Source organism: Apteryx rowi, unplaced genomic scaffold (assembly GCF_003343035.1).
Source record: "Apteryx rowi isolate R43461 unplaced genomic scaffold, aptRow1 scaffold_0, whole genome shotgun sequence".
Taxonomy (NCBI): Eukaryota; Metazoa; Chordata; class Aves; order Apterygiformes; family Apterygidae; genus Apteryx; species Apteryx rowi.
Window position 1 is genome coordinate 442,634 of NW_020447195.1, and position 22,383 is coordinate 465,016.

The 22,383-nt window shown below is 52.8% G+C and overlaps 2 protein-coding genes across 2 annotated transcripts in view; both read left to right on the forward strand.

Annotated features, from left to right (window-relative positions):
• LOC112977886 (fer-1-like protein 4) overlaps positions 1 to 7,841 on the forward strand; it is an 11,575-nt gene extending 3,734 nt beyond the window's left edge. The window contains exons 2-5 of the mRNA XM_026090785.1: positions 124 to 179; positions 2,205 to 2,293; positions 4,027 to 4,126; positions 7,487 to 7,841. Coding sequence (XP_025946570.1) covers positions 124 to 179; positions 2,205 to 2,293; positions 4,027 to 4,126; positions 7,487 to 7,621 — 380 coding nt within the window. The 3' untranslated portion in view covers positions 7,622 to 7,841. The remainder of the gene's footprint in view (positions 1 to 123; positions 180 to 2,204; positions 2,294 to 4,026; positions 4,127 to 7,486) is intronic.
• Positions 7,842 to 8,360: 519 nt separating this feature from the next.
• The window catches only part of LOC112961863 (fer-1-like protein 4), a 37,186-nt gene continuing 23,163 nt past the window's right edge, over positions 8,361 to 22,383 (forward strand). The window contains exons 1-17 of the mRNA XM_026057507.1: positions 8,361 to 8,536; positions 8,810 to 8,870; positions 10,267 to 10,398; positions 10,552 to 10,614; positions 11,868 to 11,952; positions 12,229 to 12,388; positions 12,602 to 12,785; positions 13,615 to 13,801; positions 14,021 to 14,382; positions 15,091 to 15,199; positions 15,968 to 16,166; positions 16,959 to 17,079; positions 17,706 to 17,806; positions 18,195 to 18,282; positions 19,643 to 19,759; positions 21,629 to 21,781; positions 22,019 to 22,202. Of these exons, the coding sequence (XP_025913292.1) occupies positions 8,499 to 8,536; positions 8,810 to 8,870; positions 10,267 to 10,398; positions 10,552 to 10,614; positions 11,868 to 11,952; positions 12,229 to 12,388; positions 12,602 to 12,785; positions 13,615 to 13,801; positions 14,021 to 14,382; positions 15,091 to 15,199; positions 15,968 to 16,166; positions 16,959 to 17,079; positions 17,706 to 17,806; positions 18,195 to 18,282; positions 19,643 to 19,759; positions 21,629 to 21,781; positions 22,019 to 22,202 (2,344 nt within the window). The 5' untranslated portion in view covers positions 8,361 to 8,498. The remainder of the gene's footprint in view (positions 8,537 to 8,809; positions 8,871 to 10,266; positions 10,399 to 10,551; positions 10,615 to 11,867; positions 11,953 to 12,228; positions 12,389 to 12,601; positions 12,786 to 13,614; positions 13,802 to 14,020; positions 14,383 to 15,090; positions 15,200 to 15,967; positions 16,167 to 16,958; positions 17,080 to 17,705; positions 17,807 to 18,194; positions 18,283 to 19,642; positions 19,760 to 21,628; positions 21,782 to 22,018; positions 22,203 to 22,383) is intronic.

The window sequence follows — 22,383 nt, forward strand, 5'->3', positions numbered from 1 at the left end:
GGTGCAGCTCAGCTTCCGAGGTGCGCGCGGGCGGCGGGACGGGACGGGACGGGACGGGACGCGGCGGGACGGGGCGGCAGAGCCCGGCGCGGGGCCCTCACCGCCTCCGCTCTCGCTCCGCAGGCTTCGCGCAGAAGACGAGGAAGGTGCGCTGCGGCGCGGAGGCCGTCTTCGGAGAGGTGAGCGCGGCCCCGCGGGCCACGGGGGGCGCAGAGCCGGGATTTCTCGCAAGGCTCCCGGGAAACTGCTCGTGGGGCTGGAGGCGGTCGCGAAGGGGCCGAGGACCGAGTGCGCGTCTCGGGGTGCCAGGCCTGTCCCAGCCTCGGCGCCTAGAAACGTTTCTCCTGGCACCGGTCAGCGCCGTCGGTGCCTCGAAGTTTTGAAAGCCTGGCCTTAAGGCCTGCGAGGCTGCCGCGGTTGCTCCCGTTTTTTAATCCCCCATGTCGTTTTCGTGCAATCCTGCGTCAGGGCTTCCCTCGGCAGGCCCTGGCAGAGGGGGCTGTGCGTGGGGCAGCAGCCCACCCGCGGGCACTTCTGGGTCAGAAACACCTGCAGGCTACACGCACCTGTGTCACCTTGGATTTCTTGTTTAAACTGTTTAGTTCAACACCCTCGTGTACAGAAAAATAGTGTAATTAAGCTAACATACAGTTTGGAAAGCCTGTCTGCTCTGGCAGAAAATGAACCCACAAAAAAAAAAAATTTCTTTTCTGCCAGATTACTGAGCTCAACGGGCTCAGAACCGGCAGGGCAGGTGGAGGGAGGGGTGTGCGGAGAGGAGGTAGGGCAGGGGGAAGGAGGAGCAGGAGATATGGGGGCAGAAGGGTCAGGCTGGTTGTGATGTGAATCACATCCTCCGGGTGCAGTTTCTCATTGCAGCTGAGCCAGCCCGATAGCTCCTCGCCCCCTCAGGGGAGCCTTTTCTCTTATACCTTTACATGCCCTCATCCGACTCTACAATCAGCCAGTTCAAGGACCTCAAATGGCAGAAGCATCTTCCCCTTTTCCGGGTGATGGTGCTCTGGTTTCTTGAGCAGTGATCTGTGCTGCTGAGGTGGGCTCTTGCTCCCCTCCCTGTCTTCCTCCATTCCCAGCCATGCAGTCTGACCTGGCCAGCAGAAAAGTAATTTCCTGCTGCAGTAGCTTTTTGCCATGTTCATGGGCTCAGTCAACTTGCAGAGGAAACTAGCCAGCCCCAAAATGTGGGGAAAGTGTGTCTGGGAATGAGACATCATCTGTTCCTAGCTGCGAGTGGCTGGGATGACTCTTGGCCCTGCAGCACTGGCTTTCTGCTGGTGTTGTATCCTGATCTGGTCCTCCTTGGGACTGGCAGCACTGGCACTGGTGCCGGGGGTGAGCAGGGGCAGGACTGCCATCAGCTCAGCTCCATCGCAGAGCTTCGCCTGCTGGGGCAGGGAGCTGGCCTGGCTGGACCGTGTCACCTCCTTCCACCTCCCTGTGTCTGTTGTCCGGGAACCTAAAAACAGTGGTAGAGTCAGATGGCAATGAAATGGAAAGGCACGGCAGGGCAACTCTGGCAGTGGCCAGGTCCTGGGAAGTCCTTAGCTGGGAGCTGGTGCATGCTGGGGTAAAATGAGGGGCTGGGTGATGTCCTGACTGCCTGTCTTAGGGTTGGCAATGCTTTGCAGATGTGGGAAGAAAGAGGTGGGCAGAGGAATGTGCTGCCTCCCTCATAGCGGGAATTCAGGCTTGGCAGAGCTGGGAGCCATGGGGAAAGTGAGGCCAAGTGAATTTGGGCCCTGCAGAAAAGGAAGTGTTTTGGGGCATGTGAAGCTCTCTGTGGTTAGCCTGATATCCTCACCTTCAAGAGGAGAGAGCAATAAATGGCTGTAACACCCCCCCCCTTTCAGACCTTGCCCTGTCCAAAGTTGGCTTTACCATACCCTCCAGTTGCCTGACAGAGACGGATATTTCTAAAATAAAAGTGAGCAGAGCTCCGCATCTTCCAGAGAGTTGAACTTGCAGCATCCCACCTCTGTGAGTCCCCACTGGCTGGCAGGCACCTGGGGCTGCTCCGGGGCAGGTCACAGCATTCACCTCCCTGTCGTTTGCTCTGTCCTGCTCTTTGATGCTGGAGGAAATTCATGTCATTTTGATAGTTTAGCTTTATCCATTGACTGTGCTCTGTCTCCCAAAAGCTGCAAGAATGAAGGAAATTCACTGTCATCTGTGTTTGTTTCTAGCTCTTTCGCTGGCCTCACTATGGGAAGCTCATCATGGGAGAGATGCTGTCCATTAAAGTTTACAACTGCAGTAAGGTCTTCAGTAACAGGTAGGTCCTCGTGGTTGTAGGGGTGACCTGGCCAACTTGGGGCTGGTTATCCTGGCAGAATCACTGAAAGGTGAAAGAACAACACAAAGTGTGTGGGAGAGAAATACTGGGCTTTAAATGGGAGTGCAAAAGGTTTCTTGGAAACTTGGTGGGAGGAAGACAAGCAGGATACAAATTATAGAGTATAAGTACAAGTATAGAGCATATATACAAGTTATAGATGGAGCTGGTTCTGGTGGGGCAGCAGCGCTATATATATTTAGTCAAATAAGGTGAGTGATTTAGCTGTGCCAACAAATAACAGAGACTCCATAAGGATGCAAATCTGACTCTCTGGTGGGACAAAGATAATCCAGGGCTGTACCAGCCCTGCCAGGAGCAGAGCAGCTGTAAGGGCAGGAACTGCGCCCACGAGGACCTGCCCTTACCTCTAGAGCCACACTGTGACTGTGACCACCCTGCACCCAAATTCACCATCCCTGTCGGTGGGGCATAGCCCCAGGCCCATGATAATAAGGTTTAACCTTTAAAAGGGGAGAAATTTAAACACAGGGGAACTTTTAAAGAATCAGACAGAATATAAAATGCTTATAGGAGGCACAGCCACCATACGTGTGAACTCAGTAGCTATACCAGCAGTTGTAAAACCCTCCAGGGAAACCCAAGAGTACAGGTGACAGATGGAGTAATGGTGGTGGAGTAAGTAATGGAGTAAAGACACATCCTTCCAGGACACGCAAAATATGTATGAGGGATGCAGAGAAGAGTGCAAGCTCTGACAAGTAAAAGGTAAGAACTGAAGGAAGATCAATAGGAGCAACTTTCTAGAAACAGCTAATAATACAAACCTTTTCAAAGCCATCCAGAGCCTGCCAGAGTGTGTGTGGAGGAAGCAGAAAATGTGACTGAACTTTGTGTCACTGTTCACTGGACCTTTTCCTTATGGGAGACACATCAGAAGAATGATCTCAGACTGAAATGTCAATAGAAACTGCTTAAGAACAAATAGATAAAGCAAACAGTAACAAATCACCAGGACCTGATGGTGCTGAGCAAAGGACTCTGGTGGGGAATGGCTGCTGGGCAGGCACTGGCAGCATCTATCCAAGCACCTCTACTGCTTGGGGGTAGGTGACAAACATGACAGTTTAAAAGCATTTGCTCAGTGCACTGGGATGCTCAAAAAAAAGTATAAAGAGAGGATAGAAGGACTGAAGAGAAAATTTTGTTATGCCACTGTATCGATCTGCGGCCTGCCCTTCTGACTTCTGAGTGCAGTCCTTCCGTCAAAGCAGCAGAGAGCTAGGAAAACTGGAAAGGAGGGAGGGAAGGATGAACAGAGAGGCTTCTTCCTCTGGGGAAGGAGACCGAACAGACCCTGCATTTCAGAAAGGAGGTGGGTCTGAGGGAATATGAGGTCAGCAGCTCGCAGCTGAAATGGAGGTGACTAGGGGATGATTATTCCTCGTTTGCGTCCCAGGCACGATGTGAAATGCTCAGCCCGCGGTTTCCAGCCAGCAGCAAGAAGTTCTGCTTTGCGCTGGGCTTAGTTCAGCTGGGTGTCAGACCTCCTATGGAAAGTGCTGTGGCAGTTCACTGCTGGCAGGAGAAACCTTCTCTGTGGTTTGGAGGGGGCGTGAGCTAGGAGAGCGAAGACCCTGATGCTCTGTCCCTCCGGGGGATAGACACTGATGCTGTGTATCATATTGCTACAGCCTGCGGTTTTGTTACAGGCTTCTTGGTACCCTCGTCCTCAGCCTTCAGCATCTGATGACATCTGGAAGGCTGATCCTCCGAGAGGCCCTCGTGGACAGGAACCACAGCGTCACTGGTGTAAGTCCTCTGTGGGCAGCCTGGGATGGGCACCGCTCGGCATCTCACCTCAGCTGGGTGTAAATCCCTGGGGCCCTGGCCGTTCAGAAAGGCTTGGCAGGAAACCTTGGCTGAAGGGTCCCAGGTGCACTTGGGGCTAAAAGGAGTCCAGAGCACTGCTTTGAACCTGGCGTGCTGTGGGATTTGTGCTGGCTCTGACTCCGTGGGGCACAGCTGCAGGGATGGAGTGGTTCTAGGAGTGTCCCAAAGTGCTTGAGGTGGGCTGGGGAACCTCGCAGACCTGATGAGGGCCCAGATGGGGAGAAGGAAGCCCACTAAAACCTCCCTGGGGCTGGACAATGGATGTAGGACTTGATATTTCATCTGCTTCCCACACTGTGCGAATGTCCATGGTCCTTGGTGGAGGCTGCTGTGGGATGCAAAGCAGCGGGGAGCCAACAGTTCGAGGCTGAAGGTAACAGGATTTCTCAGGAGTTCCCAAGGAGGTTTTGGGTTAAACCTCAGTGTTAACCTGAAGGTTTAATGATGGCTCCTGAGCTGCAGTCAGTGGCAACATCTGCCCCCTCTGCTCCGCAGTCCCTGCTCCCCTCCTGCCTGGCCGCTGGTGCTCACTAGGCCCTTTGTGCTGGTGGAAAACGAACTCGACCAAAAAATGAGCCGTTTCCTGCCAGTTTAATGCACAGGCATGGTTCAGTGAGAGCTGGACAAACACAGGCTTGGTGCCAGGGCAGTGGGCAGGGCTGGAGGGAGGGTGAGGTGGAGGCGGGCGGCACTCGCTGCTGCGGCCGCCCTGCAATGTGCTGCACCCCTTGTTTGCCCTTTCCATGGGCAGCCTGACTCACCCCGCAGTGACGTGCGGGATGCAGCTCCATGGCCACCAGGACGTGAGCCCGGGGTGGACAGCCATCAGCTGCATGGGCATGGCTTTCCTTTGCCACCAGTGGTGCTCATGGAGCTGCCTGGATCAGGGAGCAGGTCCAGGTGGAAGCTGAGCCTTTCCAGGGCGATTTTCAGCCAGATGCAACTTGCTGCCTGAACGTTCATGCTGGCAAAGAGGCAGGGACTAGACTGACCCTTTGGCAGCTGCCAAACTGGTGGTGGTTTGAAGGGACCAAGCTAGCATCACTTAACCAGCTGCAACATCAGAGCTGCCCTGTGGCACATCCCTTTGCTCCTGGTCACCTCTTCCGTTGGGCTAACACCAGCACTCACACTGACGAGCCAGTCCAGCCAACTGCTTTTGTTTTTGCCAGGTTAGCTTTTGACTGGGTCATCTCCCTGGCTGCACAAGGGCTGTTGTGGACAGAAGCGTGCAGGCAGGACCGGGCGCTTGCCCAAGAACAGCTAAGACCCTGTCCCTCAGCTCAGCTGGGAAGAGGCATTTTGCCAAGAGAAGGAGACTGTTTCAGTCTGCCCAGTTCAGGCTGTGGCTGGTGCCCAGGAAGGCTCTGGGGATGTTGCAGGGACCCCAGAGTCCGCCAAATCCTCCTTGCCAGGCAGAGGAAGGCGGCCAGCTGCGATGACCTCTAGATGTTGGTCTCTCCAGGCCTTTTGAATGAGCTGGGGTTGGTGTGTCTATTGCAGGAGGGCTTGTGAGGGCTAATGTGGTGCCCCTGCCCACCCTCAACCTGTCACCTGGTGATACTGCTGAGTGAGCTGTGTCCATGCGCACATGTCTTCTGAGCAGTGAGGTCACCTCTCCCTGCGATTGCTGCTCCTTTAATTTTGTTAGGCAAACTGGGAACAAGCCCCTTTCCTGTTATTCCAAGTCCCGTTCTTCCCTGGCACATGTGCAACTTGAATTATTTGCACCCCCTTTTTCTCGTGATGGGTCAAAGGGGTTTCAGACTGTTAGTTATTTACCCAGCTTTCTCCCAAGCTTCTGTCTCTGTCCAGCTTCCCCTGCTGCATCTCCCAGCTGCTGTATTTCTGCTTCCCTGGGCTGTAGTTGTCCTCCCAGAAACATGTTTTTTCCAGGGATTGAGCTGGGAACCTGGCCTGTATGTCCCCTTCAGCCCACTGATGGGTGGCCTCCTCCATGGCTGTGATTTTAGCCTCTGCTGGGTGATTACCACATGTTCATGTTGGTTTGGGATCGGTCTGGTCACCTGCAGACCAAGCTGCTCCTAGGTCAGTGTGTCCTCCTCCTGGGAAGAGGAAGAGGAATGTCTCCTGGGGAGACATTCAGCGAAGGGCATCCCTTCCCATTTTTCTTCCTTTCATTGTCTTTTCTTTCCCTGTACGTGTAAGCCCTTACGAGACCCAAGGGCCCAAACTCTCACCCACTAATAAGGATCTGCATTTCTCCTCCTGGGCACAGATCTGGAGCTGGAAGCAGAAGTTTTGCTTCTGGTTCATTCCAAATGCACAAATAAATCCAGGTGTGATACCTTAGGAAATTCAGGTTGCTTGAAATGGAAAGACCATAAGATCTCTGAAGCCCCAGCTCCCTGAGGGAAGTGCAAAAGTATCTGTGTGTTGTGCCGGACATGTAGCCCAGGCCTGCAGAAGCTTCTATCTGCGCTTCTGTAACATCCCGAATGCAGACTCCTTGGTTTCTCCCTCCCTCATTGCTGTGGGAAGGTGAGAGCTGCCCTCTGCACAGTGATGGGCTGGAAGTAAGACGTGCTTGTGAAAAGGCCTGTTTTCTTGCAAGACCCCTGGGTATGACTCCAGAACAAAGTGTCTGGCCTTGACCTCGATCTTTGCCTCCACAAGTGAGATATCCTGAAATGTGCCAGGACTGTAATTCTGTCTCACCCCATGCCTGTCTATTTTCAGTGCCACGCTTGCTGTACTGATGCCTAACACACCCATGCTTCTCCGACTACCCTGAGGAGAAGTTAAATCTAGCTCAGTGTCTCTTGTGACACAGACTCTGAATGTTACTTATGGCCACCATGGTCTTTTAAAATAAACTGATGTGCCTGGGGATGCTTTTCCAGCTGCCTTGTACCTCCTGCAGAGAGAGCGCTCCACACACCTGCATGTTAATTTGCTCTGCTGCAGGGCTCTCCCTGCCTTCCTAGGCAAAAGTGCCCAGAAGGCTTTCAGGGCTCTCTCTGTGGTGTATTTTAGATCTGGAGACATGAGTTCAGCTTTTCTTCAGTGGATCCCTGAATCTGGGAGGCTGTAGGGGGTGGAATGGAGTTTGGTGAATACCAGCCTGTTGATGGAGGCAATCAAGGAGAGCCTGGTATAAATAGACTCCTCTTGGGACAGTGGTCCCCTCCCTTTGCCTTCTGTCCACCAACATCTCACTTGTTTTTTCCTTCCTTGCTTCCCTTCCCCTTTCTTTGACATTTGTGCAGGTGTTTTGTGGCTACTGAGCTCTCAGGCAGTTTTATCTTCTGTTCTTAGATCTATATTGAGCTGGATTTGCGCTACCAGCCCCCAGATGGCTCAGCTGGAACCTGGGTTGAAGATGACTTTGTCTATCAGATGAAAGACAGGTACCGAAATCTTGGGAAAAGAAAATTGTACGGCTGCCTTTGACAGTGGCAACCAGAGCCCTTTGGAATGCAGTCCAGCCTCATTTACTGTCCACCTCTGGCCAGGCTGATGCATTTCTGCTCTCCAGTAGCAATAAGTGATCGGAGCTCTTGGAGATAAAATGCCTTGTCTTCACAAAGAGCTTGCAACTGCAACAACCCCCCGCAACTGCAACAACCCCCTGCGTCCCAGAAGTGCCCTCAGACTCATGGGTACTTCTGCAGCCTTTCTGGATGACAGGAGCAAGACTTTGTTGTTGCAAAGCTGTGGAGAGCACAGCTTTGGGCTGTACCAGCCCCAGGCACCCTGCACACAGGTGATGCCAGAGGTTCCCAAAGCCATGGGAGATGTTGGTGTCTGAGCAGACAAGATTACAGGCAGTAATAAGGCTCCAGCAGCATCACTTCTGAAGTGCCCAGAAGCAAGGTACAGGGCCTGCAGGGTGGACAGTGGAAAAACATTGCTTAAGAGGATGTTTATGTCACTGCCAAGAGCCAAGCGGGAGCATGGCTGTGGCTGTTGCACTCTTACTTCGGTGAACAGCTGTGACATGCTTGGTTTTCAGTAAAACATCTCGTTTCTTACAGTTCAGAATTAATTATCCGCAATCCTGGATTTGAGGAGCCTGAGTAAGTAGCTGTACTTGAGTTTGTCAGCTGACCCTCCTGAGCAGCAGTGGGATGGAGGGGAGTGCACAAGCCACTCCTTGGGGCTGGCGACGTGGCGAGTGACGTGGCAGGGGGTTTGCAGGGCAGCTGAGGGGCAGAGAGCTAGTGAGCTGGACAGGAAGGCCGCTGCGCTGGGCAGGAAGCTGGTGAAAGGCCTGGAGACTGATGAGGAAGAGGAGGAGGAGGAAGAAGATTTCTACGATGTTTCTGAGATGGAGGTCTCAGGCATTGTCTTCAGCCCTGTGAAGAGGTAACAGTCCTGTGCTCTTCTCCCTACCTCTGCTTGGGCCCTGGGGTGGGAAGCACCAGGTCCTGGGGTGATTTCCAGGCATCTCTTAGTGTTATGGAAAATGTCAGAAACCTTCAGTCTCTGATGGTCCCAAACAGGGAGTGTTGGGGGTTTTCTTGTTCCTGCGTCAAGAAACCATAATTTTCAGTTTTTGCAATTGTTTCCCTTGGTGGAGACTCTCTCCAACCCATGCAGACGGAGGGATCAGCTCACCCACGTTGTTTTTCCATGCAGCCGCTCCAGGCTTTTCTCCAGATGGGACCTGTTTGCTACCCCAACCCCGCAGAGCTTCCAGGTACTGCAGTGCCGGGTGCATGTCCACACAGCTGCCTCTGGTCCCGCAGCCAGCCCCTCGGTGCCCTGCTGCTGGCCTGGGCTTCTCCAATTGCCACATACCCTGGCAAGACCTGTAGCATGAAGATGCCTTTTTGTTTTGCGTGACTTCCCTAGGCAAGGTGTGAGGTTTCCCTGAATGGACTGCATCAGTGAGCACAGGCTCCAAAATCAGCCAGCCCAGGGCAGAATTTGTATTGGGCCATATACTTGGGTATGGATGTCCAGGAGAAGAGAATCAGCTTGACGGCCCCAGGCGCCATGGCAAAACACTGCCTCAGCAGAGCTTCAGAGAGCACCAGGGCACAGCTGCTGCTTGCCAGCCTGCCAGGAGCCTTGCCTGGGCTGCCAGGGATGTCTGCGGCCACAGCCGGGGGTCACTGCTGCTGGGCCAGACATGGGGTGGGGGGCTGCTGTGGGGACTTTATCGGAGATCCTGGGAGGCTGGAATGGAGTCGTGAGTCTGCCTGATGCTCTGACACCAGATTTATTTGAAACTACTGTGAAGTCTAGAAATAGAGTTCAGTCCCATCTTTTGCCTTGTTCAGGACCAGGTCTCCCAGCCTGGATATGTTGCTTCAAATCCTTCCCTGATTATGTGAAAACATGAACTCAAATTAGGGTCTCCTGCTTTTCAGGGTTGGGTCCTACCCACCAAGCAGGAAGCTTTTGTGAGGGGTTAAATTTCCTATGATCCTTTTCTTGAAGCTATTATTCTTCATCTTAATGACTGTCTAATTGCTTATATTGAGAGCAAGTGTGAGAACATTTCTTCCAGGTCTTAGTAACCAGTCACGGGAAATGAGATAGGTAGACACCAGTCCTTTCAGCAGTGTCCATCTAACTAGGATTCAAAGACAAGTATTGACAGAAGATACAGAGAGCATCTTCTCTGAGATGCTCTCTGTGCACCCCACCATGTGGAAGTAGTGGGTTAACGTCCCCTTGGGACTGGGAACTGAGTGGGGACAGAGCTAATGGGGAAGGAGAGACTCTCGTCAAAGGTCTTGGGGATTTAGCAATTCATCTCCTTGTTTGTCTTGTCAGTGCCAAGAATGCTGCTTGCTGTGTTCAGATAGAAGATTTTTGGTTGAGCAAAGCACTTTTTGTTTCCAAAAGAAAAAAAGGTCTCAAATACCAGTTTGGTTTGGTTCTGGCTGTAGTAGCTTCCAGAGCTGTGCCCTTACCTGCCCTGAGTGTCCCACCCTGCTGGGGCGAGTGTTCTCTGCCTTTTTGGCCTGGCTGTAGGATGGCAGCAGCAGAAACTTCCCTTGTATTGGCACTGATCACACAAGCTCAAGAGGGAGCTGGAAATGAGGAGACTGGTGAGCTGAGGGTTTTCTCCTACATTTCCCCAGGTTGGGATTAATATCATTGAAGCGCAGAAGCTGGTGGGGGTGAACATTAATCCCTTTGTGGTAGTCAAGGTTGGAGAAGAGAAAAGACAAACAGCGACACAGAAGTCAACAAACTGCCCCTTCTACAATGAGGTACATGTTGCAGACAGAGGCTCAGTCCTTGCTGTGCCCGTGTCCCAGGTGGACATGGGTCATCTTTGCAGGGGATGCTCTGGATGCAGCTGCTTTCAGGTGAAGGCCATGTCAGAAGCCTGGGTGCAGCCGTTTCTCTCTTTTCTCTTTCAGTATTTTTTGTTTGAATTCCATGAGCCAAGGGAAGTTTTATTCCATAGACTCATAGAGATTTCGGTAAGCATGACCTGCTTTTTGTCCTTCCTTGGGTAAGCGGTGCAGACCACCATGTAGGTGTTGGGAGCGTTGGGTAGAGCAAGGGTACTGGTGCTAGCCAGGTTTTGCACCCTGAGGCATCTGGCCCACAGGGAGACCAAGGGACCCCACCCACAGTGTGAGGCTGTGGCGGGGCAAGGACCAGACCCAGGCCCTGTTCTGAGCCAGCCACCAGGCAACGCTGCCTTTCCGCCTCATTGCTTGTCAGCCAGATGCAAAGCCTATGGCATCCCCAACTAATTCTCTTGCTCTGTGCCATCACAGTGTAGCAGGGCAGCAGGTGTGCATGGACAGTGCAGACGTGTCCTGTGAGGAGCTGATGCTGGGCCTGTTTTTAGATGCCCCCAGGGAATTATCTTTCCTTGGCAGCATACCTGCAATTTTACCCCACTGAATGCATCTATTCTGGTTTTCTTGGCTTCCAGCAATTGAAGGGGAGCCTCTGGGGCAGTTTTTTGCCTGTTGCCTTGCTACCCATCGGTTTTAGGAGCTATGCCATGCTGCCTCTTTCCCAGGAGCCTCCCACTTGCATGGGGCGAAGGCGAATGACTGATGTGGTGGGAGCAAGGGGGAGCTCAGCAGCGATTTGCACTTGAAGAAATGCCCTTGCAGGCAGGCAGGGGAGAGCGGCCTTCAAAACCCCCCCAGTCCAAAGTGCAGAGGGCTTCCCCAAGACTTTTCTGAAGATAGTTAAACCCAGCGAGTACCTCTTCTGCCATATGGTCTCTGGTGCTCTCCCTGTGAAAGGCTGCAGATCTCTTTTGCTGGCGGGCACTTGGCAAGCACTAAGTGTGGTTACGGGAGATAGGCTGGCCCGGTGGGGAGCACAGCTCTGCCCAGTCCTGGTAGGGTATGGGGGTAAGCAGTCCCTGTGGGAAAGTGGATTCTCTGTGGGTGTTTGGCTTATCTGGGTCTGGGAGAATAAGCTGACTTAGTTGCATGGCAAGAATTTGCCTTGGCCTGATTTTAGGCTATTGCTATGGGTGGGTGGGCTTTGTGGGAGCAGCTGACCACAGTTGGGGTTTGACCAAGGTTGGAGTTTGGCCATGTGCTAATTCAAATGGGTCAATGTGCAAGAGGAGCTTGCAGCTGCTGTTGGAGCTGTGTGTTGGACCAGGCATTTCTTAGCAGTCCTGTCCTCCTTAAGGATGTCTAGACATGTTGCCTGGCTCCCCATATCTCTTGGTGCTCAGGGGGATTTGTGCTGTCTGCAGGTTTTTCACTCAAAGAAGATACTGTTCCTGGGAACATGCATAGGAACATTCAAAATGGATGTTCTGACAGTGTACAGCCAGCCAGGTATGACCGATGGCACCGGGCACCTGTTCCCCACCCCTGCGTTCATCTGAAGCTGATGTTTCCTCCAGACTTTGCTGGGTCTGCTGAATGCCCTGTCTTGAAAGCCCTTAGTTCACATGAGGCCTGGTACTTGCTTCTCCTCCTGTCTGTCTGGGGGCTGGTGAGACCACCTGCACATTCAGGGACAGGATTGGGGCAATGTTTGTGCAGGCGTAGCTGGAGTGCAAAATAGTAAGCTGGGCCTTCCTGCTGGGAACCCCTTCCCTTCCCTCTCAGATCACAGGTTTTTCCACAAGTGGGCTGTTATCAGCGACCCCACAGACACCCGGGCGGGTGTGAAAGGCTTTGTGAAGTGCAACATCTCCGTCACCGCACGCGGGGATGTCATGGGCTCCCTTCCCACCTCCTCCAGCAGTCGGGATGAGGATATTGAAAGGTGGGTGCAGTGGGGTCCTGTACGAAAACAGTCACGTTTCTCTTCACTCTACCTTTCTTGCCCCATTTTTCCCCCCTCTGGTGGGGGAAGACCCAGGGAAACAGACCTTTCATTGGGCAGGATCCAAACCTCCTGCCAGCTGGGGTGTTTTGTTTCCCAACGTCATGTTTCCTGTGCCCCAGCAAACAGCCAGAACATGAATTTGTCTTTTAGGAACCTGCTGCTGCCTAAAAGAGTCCCTGCAGAGCGACCCTGGGCCAGGGTCTGCATCAAGCTGTACCGTGCCGAAGGCCTGCCCAGCATGAGCGCAGGCATCATGGGTGGTTTCTCCAAGATCATAGGGGAAAAAAAGGTCTTTATTGACCCATATGTGCAGGTCTCGTTCTGCGGGCAGCAGGTGAGTCTGCTGGAGGGCCGCGCAGGGCCTGGCCCATCCTCCCTTGACTGTGTGTCAATGCGCACAGAGCTGACACTGCTGGGAGCCACTGTCGGATGCAGCAATCCCACCAGAGAGAGGCTGGAAAAGCCTGAGCCCTGCCATGTGTTTGGGAGCAACCTGAGCTGTGTGGCCATGGATAACCAGTGTTTGGATGAGAAGCCTTTTTGGGACTCTGTCTCTGCAGGGAGCTACAGAGGGTGCAGCCCAGCCCTGGGCACAGCAGCCAGCAATGGTACCGCAGCTGGCCGAGCTGCTGGCTGTGCAGGCAGAGATCTCATAGCTAAACACAGGGAGAGGGTCAAATAAATCCTGGAGCAGAAGTGCTGCGTGATGAGCTGAGCTCGGCCTGACACCCTTGGGAGAGTTTACTTTAACTAATGGCCGTGTTCTTGTACCCAAGGTTGGGGTTTCTGGTTCTGTGCTATACATTAATACGAGAAGTGACTGGCCCAGCCAGCTGCCCTTGCTCAGTCCCTGGGCAGCCTGGTTGGCCTGGGGCTCTCCCAGGGGAGCCTGCATGTCTCTGGGTCTGGAGGAGCTGCCTGCTCGTTTCTGGCATTCCCCTCAGCTGCGTGGAGCATGGCCATGGCCTTGGGACAGCTTCCCTTGACGAAGCACAGAAAGCAATAGCTGGGAACCGGAGCAGAGACCCCACCACCTCTAGAGCCTGCCCAGCACCATCCACAGGCAGGGCAGGGGGATGTGCTGTTCCCAGAGGGGCTCTGAGGCATCCTTTGCTCCTGCCGCTGGTTGGGGCTGTGTGGTTTTCACACCTCCTCTTTCCCAGGGGGAAACGTCGGTGGAGAGCAACACCACTGAGCCCGAGTGGAACGAGCAGATCAGCTTCATCGAAATGTTCCCGCCTCTTGCCAAGAAGATAAAAGTCCAGGTGTTGGACGACGCCAATGTTGGCGACGTGGCCCTTGCCACACACTACATTGACTTGCAGCAGATCTCAGACCCAGGCAGGAATGGTGAGGGCTGGCTTGGCTGCTCCCCTGGGGCAGGGGGATGTAGTTGGCCCTGTGCTGTGCACCCTCTGTTTAGGCCACACTGGTCTCCTGAAGGTGGAGAGCAGGAGTGTATCCAGCCAGAGCACGCTCACATTTGTGTGTCCTGAGCTGTCTTGGGGGAAGGTCTCTTTCTGCAGTAGCACCCTGTGGTGAAATTAGACCCTGGCCCTGTCACTGCAGGCTTTAACCCCACGTTTGGCCCAGCCTGGGTGAACCTGTATGGCTCCCCCCAGAACTCGGCTCTGCGGGACATCCACAAGGACCTGAACGAGGGCATGGGCGAGGGGATCTTCTACCGTGGGCGCATCCTCATGGCCATCATGGTGGAGATCTTCAGCAGCCCCAATGTGACAGAGGGGAGGCTTGCGGACAAGACGAAAGGCACCCTGAGCAAACTGAAGCTGAAGAAGAAAAGTAAAAAATCCAAGAAGGCCAAAGAGCTGACCCAGCTGCAGGGAGAGGAGGAGGCTGGGGACTCTCAGGAGGCAGAGCAGCCTGGGGAGGTCACTGTGGAGGTGGAGGAGCTCCATCCGCTCCCCGAGGTGAGTCCCCTGCATTGACATGGCCAGGCATATGCCTGTGGCACATGCAGGCCTCATGGTGCAGAGGCAGTGGGCTCACTCGCTGGTGTGCTGGTGCTGGAGCAAACCCTGCCTGCCCGTTGCTGGGCCATCCAGTGCTTTCTGAGCCTCTGCAAGGGCCCAAGCCACACCTGCAGCCCCAAAACAGCATCCCCCAGCAAGACTGAAGCATTCCCACATAAGTCATCTTCCTGCTGCAAGAAAGGTTGCTTGAGTGGGTGTTATCTGCAGGACACAGCCTTTGAGCATGTACCTTTCCTCCCCTGGTGCCAGCGAGCTGTTAGCTAGCTCTGGGTCTCCACCAGGCCCAGGAAAGGCAGGTGAGCGTGAGCTGAGCATGTTGATACTGTAGCCATCCCTTAGTTTATAAACCTGTTCAGTGGCTTCATGCAACTTGATGTCAGAGTGTCAGCCAGAACCATGACCCTGTACCAGCCTCCCAGATCTCTGAGAAGGCCCCCACAGCAGCCCCCTGTGGGGGGGCTGCCCCACACCTGGCATGGCAGCAGTGACCCCCGGCCTTGTCCACAGACATCCCTGCCGGCCAAGGCAAGGCCCCCGGCAGACTGACAAGCACCAGCCATGCCCTGGTGCTCTCCGAAGCTCTACTGAGGCAGTGTTTTGCCATGGTGCTGGGGCTATTGGGCTGATCTCTCTCTCCTTGCTCAGAACGCGCTGGGGAGGAAGGAGGAATTCCTCCTCTTTGCTGCCTTCTTTGAAGCCACCATGATAGACTCCTCTCTCGGCTCCAAGCCTGTCAGCTTCGAGGTCTCCATAGGTGCGTATTCCCCAGTGCCCCGTGTTCAGGAAAACAGAGCGAATCTCCCTGAGCCAGCCCAGGTCAGCACTGTCCCCTAAGTGGTCAACCCTTGCACAACTTGTGCCTTAGAAACAGCAGCCCAAGAAGGAGGTGGGATGAGGCCCGGAACTGACCATAGTGTTTTAATTACCTTAAAAGTCTGGATGTTTTCCTCTGGGATTGGAGATTTGCAGTGTTTGTATGAACTGTCTGTCTGAGGAGTCTGGTCAAGGCTCTCCTGAGGCATCGCGGTGAGAAGAGGTAGAAGGGTTTTGGAACAAGAGAAGGAAACAAAGGAGAGGAAGCTGAGATATGGGATGTGGGCATGTGGTGCTGAGGAGCTGTGACAGTGGGTGATGGGGAAACAATGTCAGGAGAGCAGATTCAAGCCTCCACCTTCTGAACTGGAGGGAAGATGCTTGAAGCTGAGAAATCTCCCTGAGCACCTGCTGCTGACCCCTGCAGGTAGATGGGAGTTGACAGGCACTCAGTGGAGCTGGTGGAACTTGCAGGCCTGTAGAAGAACTTCCTTGCGATTTCCTGTCTCCCTCTCAGACGTTCTGGTTGTCCATGTGATGCTATGTTCATTAGATGCTGCCAAACTGCTAATACCAAGAGCAGTGCATACCCACATGCTTCTCTTGGCAGGCTGATTGCACTCTGATTTTGCAAGCTGTAGCAAACTCACTGCTTGTTGTTTAACACTGATTCTGCTTGTCTGTTCATTGTTTAATGCTTATCTTTAAGGAAACTATGGTAAGGCTGAAGAGGTTGTGACCAAAGTAACTAGAAAAGGGGGGAAGGGAGAAGGGAGAGAAGAAAAGCAGCCACTGCTGGACCCCAGTTCGGACAGTGAACTGGATGTTGAAGTCTTGGCCCCAACTTCAGCAGCACAGAACAAGTCGGTGACAATGAGCCAGAGACCAGAGCCTATGGAGTATGATAGGTGAGTCTTCTTCATCCTTCTCTCTTGCATGGCCTGGTCCTGAAGGCTTCCCAGGCTTGTTATTCCAGATATTGTTAGTGGGCTGCTTGGTAATCTGAATGCTGTGTAGGTGTTTCTCCTCTCTACAACCCTGCAGCTTGCCATGATCTAGCTGGTTGCCATTGTCCATTAGCCCTATGGGCCTTATGGTGTCTGCATTGTGTCTGCAGGTGGCCAAGGACAGGGTCCTGGGGAACTCTGTCCCCACTGATGGTGGAAGTCCCTTTTCTGATTAACAAGCTGCATCCCAGGGGCTCAATACCAGCAAGGAGGAAGGATAGGAGTGCTCTGGTGCCTGTTGTCCCACTCTGGGCAGGCAAGGCACATGTGCAAATTCTTCCCATGAAATGTTTGTTCTGGGAACGCTGCCTGCCTTGTCCCACAGGCCTGGCAATATCTTGGTGTTCGTGTTGTGAGCCCTCAGCTGTGCCTGCTCCTATTGCTCAGTCTCATAGCAGCAAGGAACCTCGGCAGCATCCCACACTCCCACCGGCCTCTTTCATCTGGGTACACACTGCTCCTTCTGCTAGAAACTCTGTGCACTAGTTTGGGATGTCAAAAAGCAGATCCATCATCTTGAAACCATGTCCATGGTGCAGAGCCTGAAACTGCTGGTTCTCTGTGGGGAGGCCAGAGCCCAACTGCTGCTCTCCGTGCTGGGCACGCACGTGCTGCGTTGTGACATGGCTTGTGCTAAAACAGCTGCGCTGCCCACAAACAGCAGCCATAACCTCCCATGCCTGCTGCCCTCAGGTCGTACAGTTGCCTGCCCATGGCGCACGAGAAGCCCTGTGTGTATGTGTGGAGCTACTGGGAGGATCACACCTGGAGACTCTGCAATTCCAACTGGATTGTCAAGCTGGCAGAACGCCTGGTAGTGTTTGCGGGGCGCGGGGCGACTCTCTGGGACACAGCGCTTCCTGTCGTGCTGGCTTTTCTCACAGCATGTGTGGTTGCTCTGTGAGATGCTGGCCTAAGGCATCCTTGCCTCCCACAGGAGTCGGCATCTCTTGCAGGGCTCAGTCCCGTCTGCAGTTTGCCCTTTAGACATGTAGGGAAGGGAGTGCGGAGCCACTGGACGTGCTTTGCCGTGGCCTGGCTTCCAGAGGCATGAGTGACCCAAAGGCTGTGACAAAAAGCTCCTCTGCTGCCAGTCCTGTGCTGCATATTCACTGGGGATGCTGCTGCAAACAGACTCTCAGCCTTGGACTGTCATCTGAGAACTCATCTGTCCTGTTTGGGCTTATAAATCTGAAAGGAGAGGTTGCCAGTGTGCTTCAGTGACTGTTCAAGGACTAAGACACAAAGTGCTGTTACAACCAGTGTTAATATTGTCCCCAAACTCCAGAGACTGGCAGCAGAGCACCGACCTGCAGAGCTGTCATGGGCCCCAGCTCTGCAGAAGGGCACAAGCCATTTGGGGCAAATGTGTCTTTGCCATATTTCACTCTAACCCTGCAGCCAGGCGCAAGCTCTCTGAAACCTGTGCTTTTCCCACAGGAGCATGGGCTAGATGATGTGGAGAAGCTCATGAGAAGGCCAAAGGCTAAAGCAGAAGAAAGACTCCGAGAGGTGCTGGAGGAATTTGTAGCTGGATGCAGGTTAGCATGTTCCTGATTTCCTAAAATTTCTTCTTCTGAGTTTAGGAGGTTGTATCATGTACTGCCTGGGCTGCACACAGCCTGCCCTCTTGTCCTCTTGAGGAGGATGAGCAGGAGAAAACCACGACGCATTAGGGAAAGGACCCTGTTTCTCTGCAAGCTCAGATGGGAAACCACAGTCCCGGGAAGCACAGGAGGAACAGAAGGCAGTCTCATGATGTTCCTGAACTGGGCATTCTCCTAAGTGTTAGGACTTTTTCTTCACTCTCTCAAATCACATAGGCAAGAGAGGAAGCTGAGACTACTGTTTCAATCACCGCGACTGCCCAGTCACAGAGCTGTGCTCTGTTTGCAGAGTGCAGGGTCTGAGCTGCTTTTCTCATTACAGGCAATATTCACTCAATGCAGAGAGAAAAACCATGGCACATCCAAACAACCTTGACAGATGTCGGTCAAAATACACCATGCGCAACATCGTAAGCTGTGGAATGTGGTGGTGATGGGGAGGTAGTGTGATCCCTGCTCACACAGGGAATGGGGCTGGAGGATGAGCTAGAATTGATGGTAAGGGGGAAACTTGGAGCTAAGACCCACAGTGTCAGTCATAGGCTTTTACTGTAGCATCTCCCCACTCTGTTCAGAGTAATATAGCTTCCAGCACAAGGAGCAGAAGCAGGGATTGGCCATGTCTTCCTCCAGTTTTACACAAATGCTGTGCCCTGAGGCCATCCTTTCTCTTCCCTGGGGCACGTGTGGCTGAGCACATGTGGGTTGTTGCCTACAAGGCTGCTGGAGGCCTCTCAGTGCAGGCTACTCTTCCAGGCAGTTTTGAAGGAGCTCTCTGAGACCCAGCTTCCTGGGGGACTCAGCCCATAGGCTGGGGGTCCCATTCAGTGGATCTGCAACAGCCATCTACCTGCCTGCCCCCGGAGAAGGCAGCATCTAGGAACCCATATTCCTGCACATAAGGCCAACAAGCTCAAGAGAGTGCAGTTACGTACCCTCCATCACAGCATGGCAGAACACTCCTGCAGCTTTGGTTCCCATCAAGTTACAAACCTTTGAAAGACTGACCAAAATGCAATAACAGCAGCAAGAAAGAGAGTTCAGGCATGTCTGGATCCCAGCTCCCTTTCATCTGCCCCTCCTGTACATGGAGCAGGGTGGGCAAGGACATCTTCTTCATCAACATCCCAGTTATGATGAAAGTGCTTAAGTCTGAGACCTCTCTGAAAGAGATAACTAGTCCAAGAGATGGTTTTTTTGCATTTTCTTTCTTCAGTCAGTCTATACTGCGTTTGTATTCTGAATTCCTTTTGGATTTCATTATCAATTCTGGTTCATCACAAAAACCCTGCTCAGATGTATACTCTATCAATTAACGGACATGACAGCCCAGCCCTTATCTTCCAGGTTCCAGTGTTTTCATATTCCCACACCTCTGTGGCCCAAGTTGCTCCAGCTCCTTGTGCAAAGCTTCCCTCAGACACTATCTGGAGCCTTAGACCACCAGCTTCTGAAATACTTATTCCTTATATGTCTCTCTGCTCCAAATGATGTGGAAGTTTATGGACTTCCATTACTGATGGATATCAGCAGAGATAATAAGTTAGTGGAGTCCCCAGTTCTTGGCACCCTTCACTAAAAGGCTCATTCTGGATTAATGAAGGTTCATTCTCAGCAGCTAGCAAGTGAGCTGTGGTGGAAGTCAGGGCCTGATGGAGCAGGATGGATGTGATCAGTGTACAGACTCTTCCCAGGGCAGCCCCATGAGGTGTGTGAGCGTGGCATGCATGAGTTACGGCCAGGCACGTGATGGCTGTGCTCTCTGTTCAGATCCTGTATGCGAAGCAGGGGCTCCGCGTGAGGAGGCGGCTGACTCGAGCCAACATAAAGGAGAAGGTTAAGGAGATGAGGAAAATCCTGGCAAAGCTACGCTTCTTGGCTAAAGAGGTACAGCTGCTCCTGGGGCATCCTGCTCCCGAGTGGGAAAGGGCATGGGAAAGAGGAGGTGCTGGGTTGGCTGCTGGAGCTGTCGCCAGCCTGAGTTGGGGCTTATTTACTACGACATCTTCTTTTGCTACATAAAACCCCAAGTTCCAGCTGCTGGAAGTTAATGTATTTCATGTACTGGTCCTCATGAGGAATGAGACTTCACAGCCTTGCAAGACCCTTGATGACAGAGCTGGGGTCTGAGTGGCTCGGTGGTGGGTTGGAGGCAGAGCTGGATCAACTCCAGGCCCCCTGGGGCATGCCTACCCTCCCTGCCAGGGCAGCCTGGCCCGTGGCCATGCCCGCAGTGGGGCTGGTCTGCCTGGGAAAACAACCTTGCCTGCACTGCCTGGACTCCCATCAGGGACCGATGCTGAACACGTTCTGCAAATTCAAACATGCATTAAAATAAGGTCTCTCTTCTGTAACAGGGATTCTCTGTGTTTGAAGCTTCACTGGCTCTATTTTAAATAGCTCTGAAAAATAAGTGCTTTCATTTAGTGTAAGACAGAATGCAGCGTTCACTGGAGTTAAGTGGACAGATGTTGACGCAGTTTGGAGAAATCTTTTGCTAAGTGAAATTAAATCATTATGAGCAAGAGTTCAGTCAGAGTCGTCAAGGCTGTGCTTTGCATGGCTGTAAGGTGAGCAGAATCATGCCTTTAGGTGTGTGAGTGTAGATTTTAGCACGAACAAGACTTTGCTTCTCACACTGTCAAGAGGAGAAGCTGTCCTCTGGCTTCAGCCTACATGGGCCTCGCTGCAGCTGATCCCGGAGATGGAGAAGAACCACTTCCCACTTTGTTCCCTGCGATCGGGTGGGAAAGTTGCCATCTCTGTGGGATTGGTCTTACCCTGGCATGAGCCCAGGCCTAACCTGTACATACATTAGCCACTTTTAGTCCTTGCTTGGAGGATGGCAGTCTTGGTTTGGATCAGTAATAAATTGCTTTAGCTACTTGTATACTGAAAAACTGTTTGTCTCCCATGAAACCGCTGCTGAAATGATTACAATGTCATTAAAATACTTGCATTTTTTGTGATTACTTGCAAGTTTGCCTAGATCACATCACACATCTGTGGTGTGTACCCGCTGAGAGGGCACTAGCTTGCCCTGCTGCCTCTCTCTTGTACTGGAAGAGGAGCTGCTCTCTCTCATACTGGAAGAATTGTGTTGTTTGTGGGAAACTGTCTGCGCAGCCTGTACTGGAGGCCTTAAAGGCTCCTTGCAGAAGTACAAAACACCAATGCCAGGGAAACTGAGAGGGGAAAGAGAACTTAAGTCAGTATTAAAAAAAAAAAGCTATTGCTTCCATCTGTGTGTCTGCTTCATTGCACATCCCACTTTGAATTCAAGCTGCAGCTTTACGTTAGGCACTCACACTGCTGGAATGACAATTAGTGTATTTCCTTAACATGGATAAGTAGTTGGGCTCCTGTCAAAGGTGTGGGTAAAAATATCACTTCTCCAGTTCTCACCAGGGCTCCTTCTCTATCCGATGAGATGGGAGTGGGTGCATCCTGCTGGTGTTTCTAATGAAAAACAAGGAGTATCACAAATCTTTCCAGGCAATGTGTGGCTCAGGAGCTATTGCAGAACCATATTGCAGAGCTGAGATTTGCAGAAGCACGTGTCCAATGTTAGGTCCCATTATTTGCATCTGGATATCCAAAGTGCTGTGCAATGAGCTGTCCTCCATGAAGTGGAGGAGGCTTTCACTGTGCTGTCCCTGTGGAGTGGCGAAGGCTTTCACTGCAAGTGTCAGTGGAGGGAGGACTGGCTATGTGCTCTTCCTCTGCTGTGATGTTCCTCCCTTTCCTCCTTTCCAGCCTCAGTGTACCCTCCCCGATGTTCTCGTCTGGATGCTCAGCAATAACAAGCGCGTAGCATATGCAAGAATTCCTGCACAGAACGTCCTCTACTCTGTTGTCGAAGAGGAGAAAGGCAAGGACTGTGCAAAGATCCAAACTGTCTTTTTGAAGGTAGAGTTTGTGAGAAAATAGAGTGTTCCTGCTTGCTTCATGCTGCTTCTCTCTCCCCACTTCCAGCCTTCCTTCCTGGTGTTTGCGAGGAAACACAGCTCTTGTGCTACCATTGCCCTTTGCCAATGTGGTGCTCTCTCCTGTGCTCTGTGGCCAGTCACTGGCTGATGGTGATCATCGTGGTCTGAACAGGGCCTGGCTGGGTTGGGAAATCTGCTAAACCTCCTGCACTCTCAGGTCCCTGGCTCACACACTGGTGAGATCTTTGCCAAACTGGAAATCTACATGTGGCTCGGGGTAACTAAATACGCAAAGAACTGCACCACGGAGTTGCCTGAGGAGTTCAAGCATGTCTCGGAGAGTGGACAGGAGATAGCCCAGTTCTCAGCATATGTTCCTCCCAGCCGGCTCAGCAGGGACGGTGAGTGCAGACTCCACCGATTCCACTTGCTTGAATGCAAGCACGAGAGCAGAGAGGTGAGAGATCATGCCCCAGGGTCAGTGCCCAAGGAGTGGGATCTGTCGATCATCTCCGTGTCATCTCCAAGGCATGACTGGGACAGGCAGGTACATTTTGCTCTGGTGAGGATGTTTTACCAAGC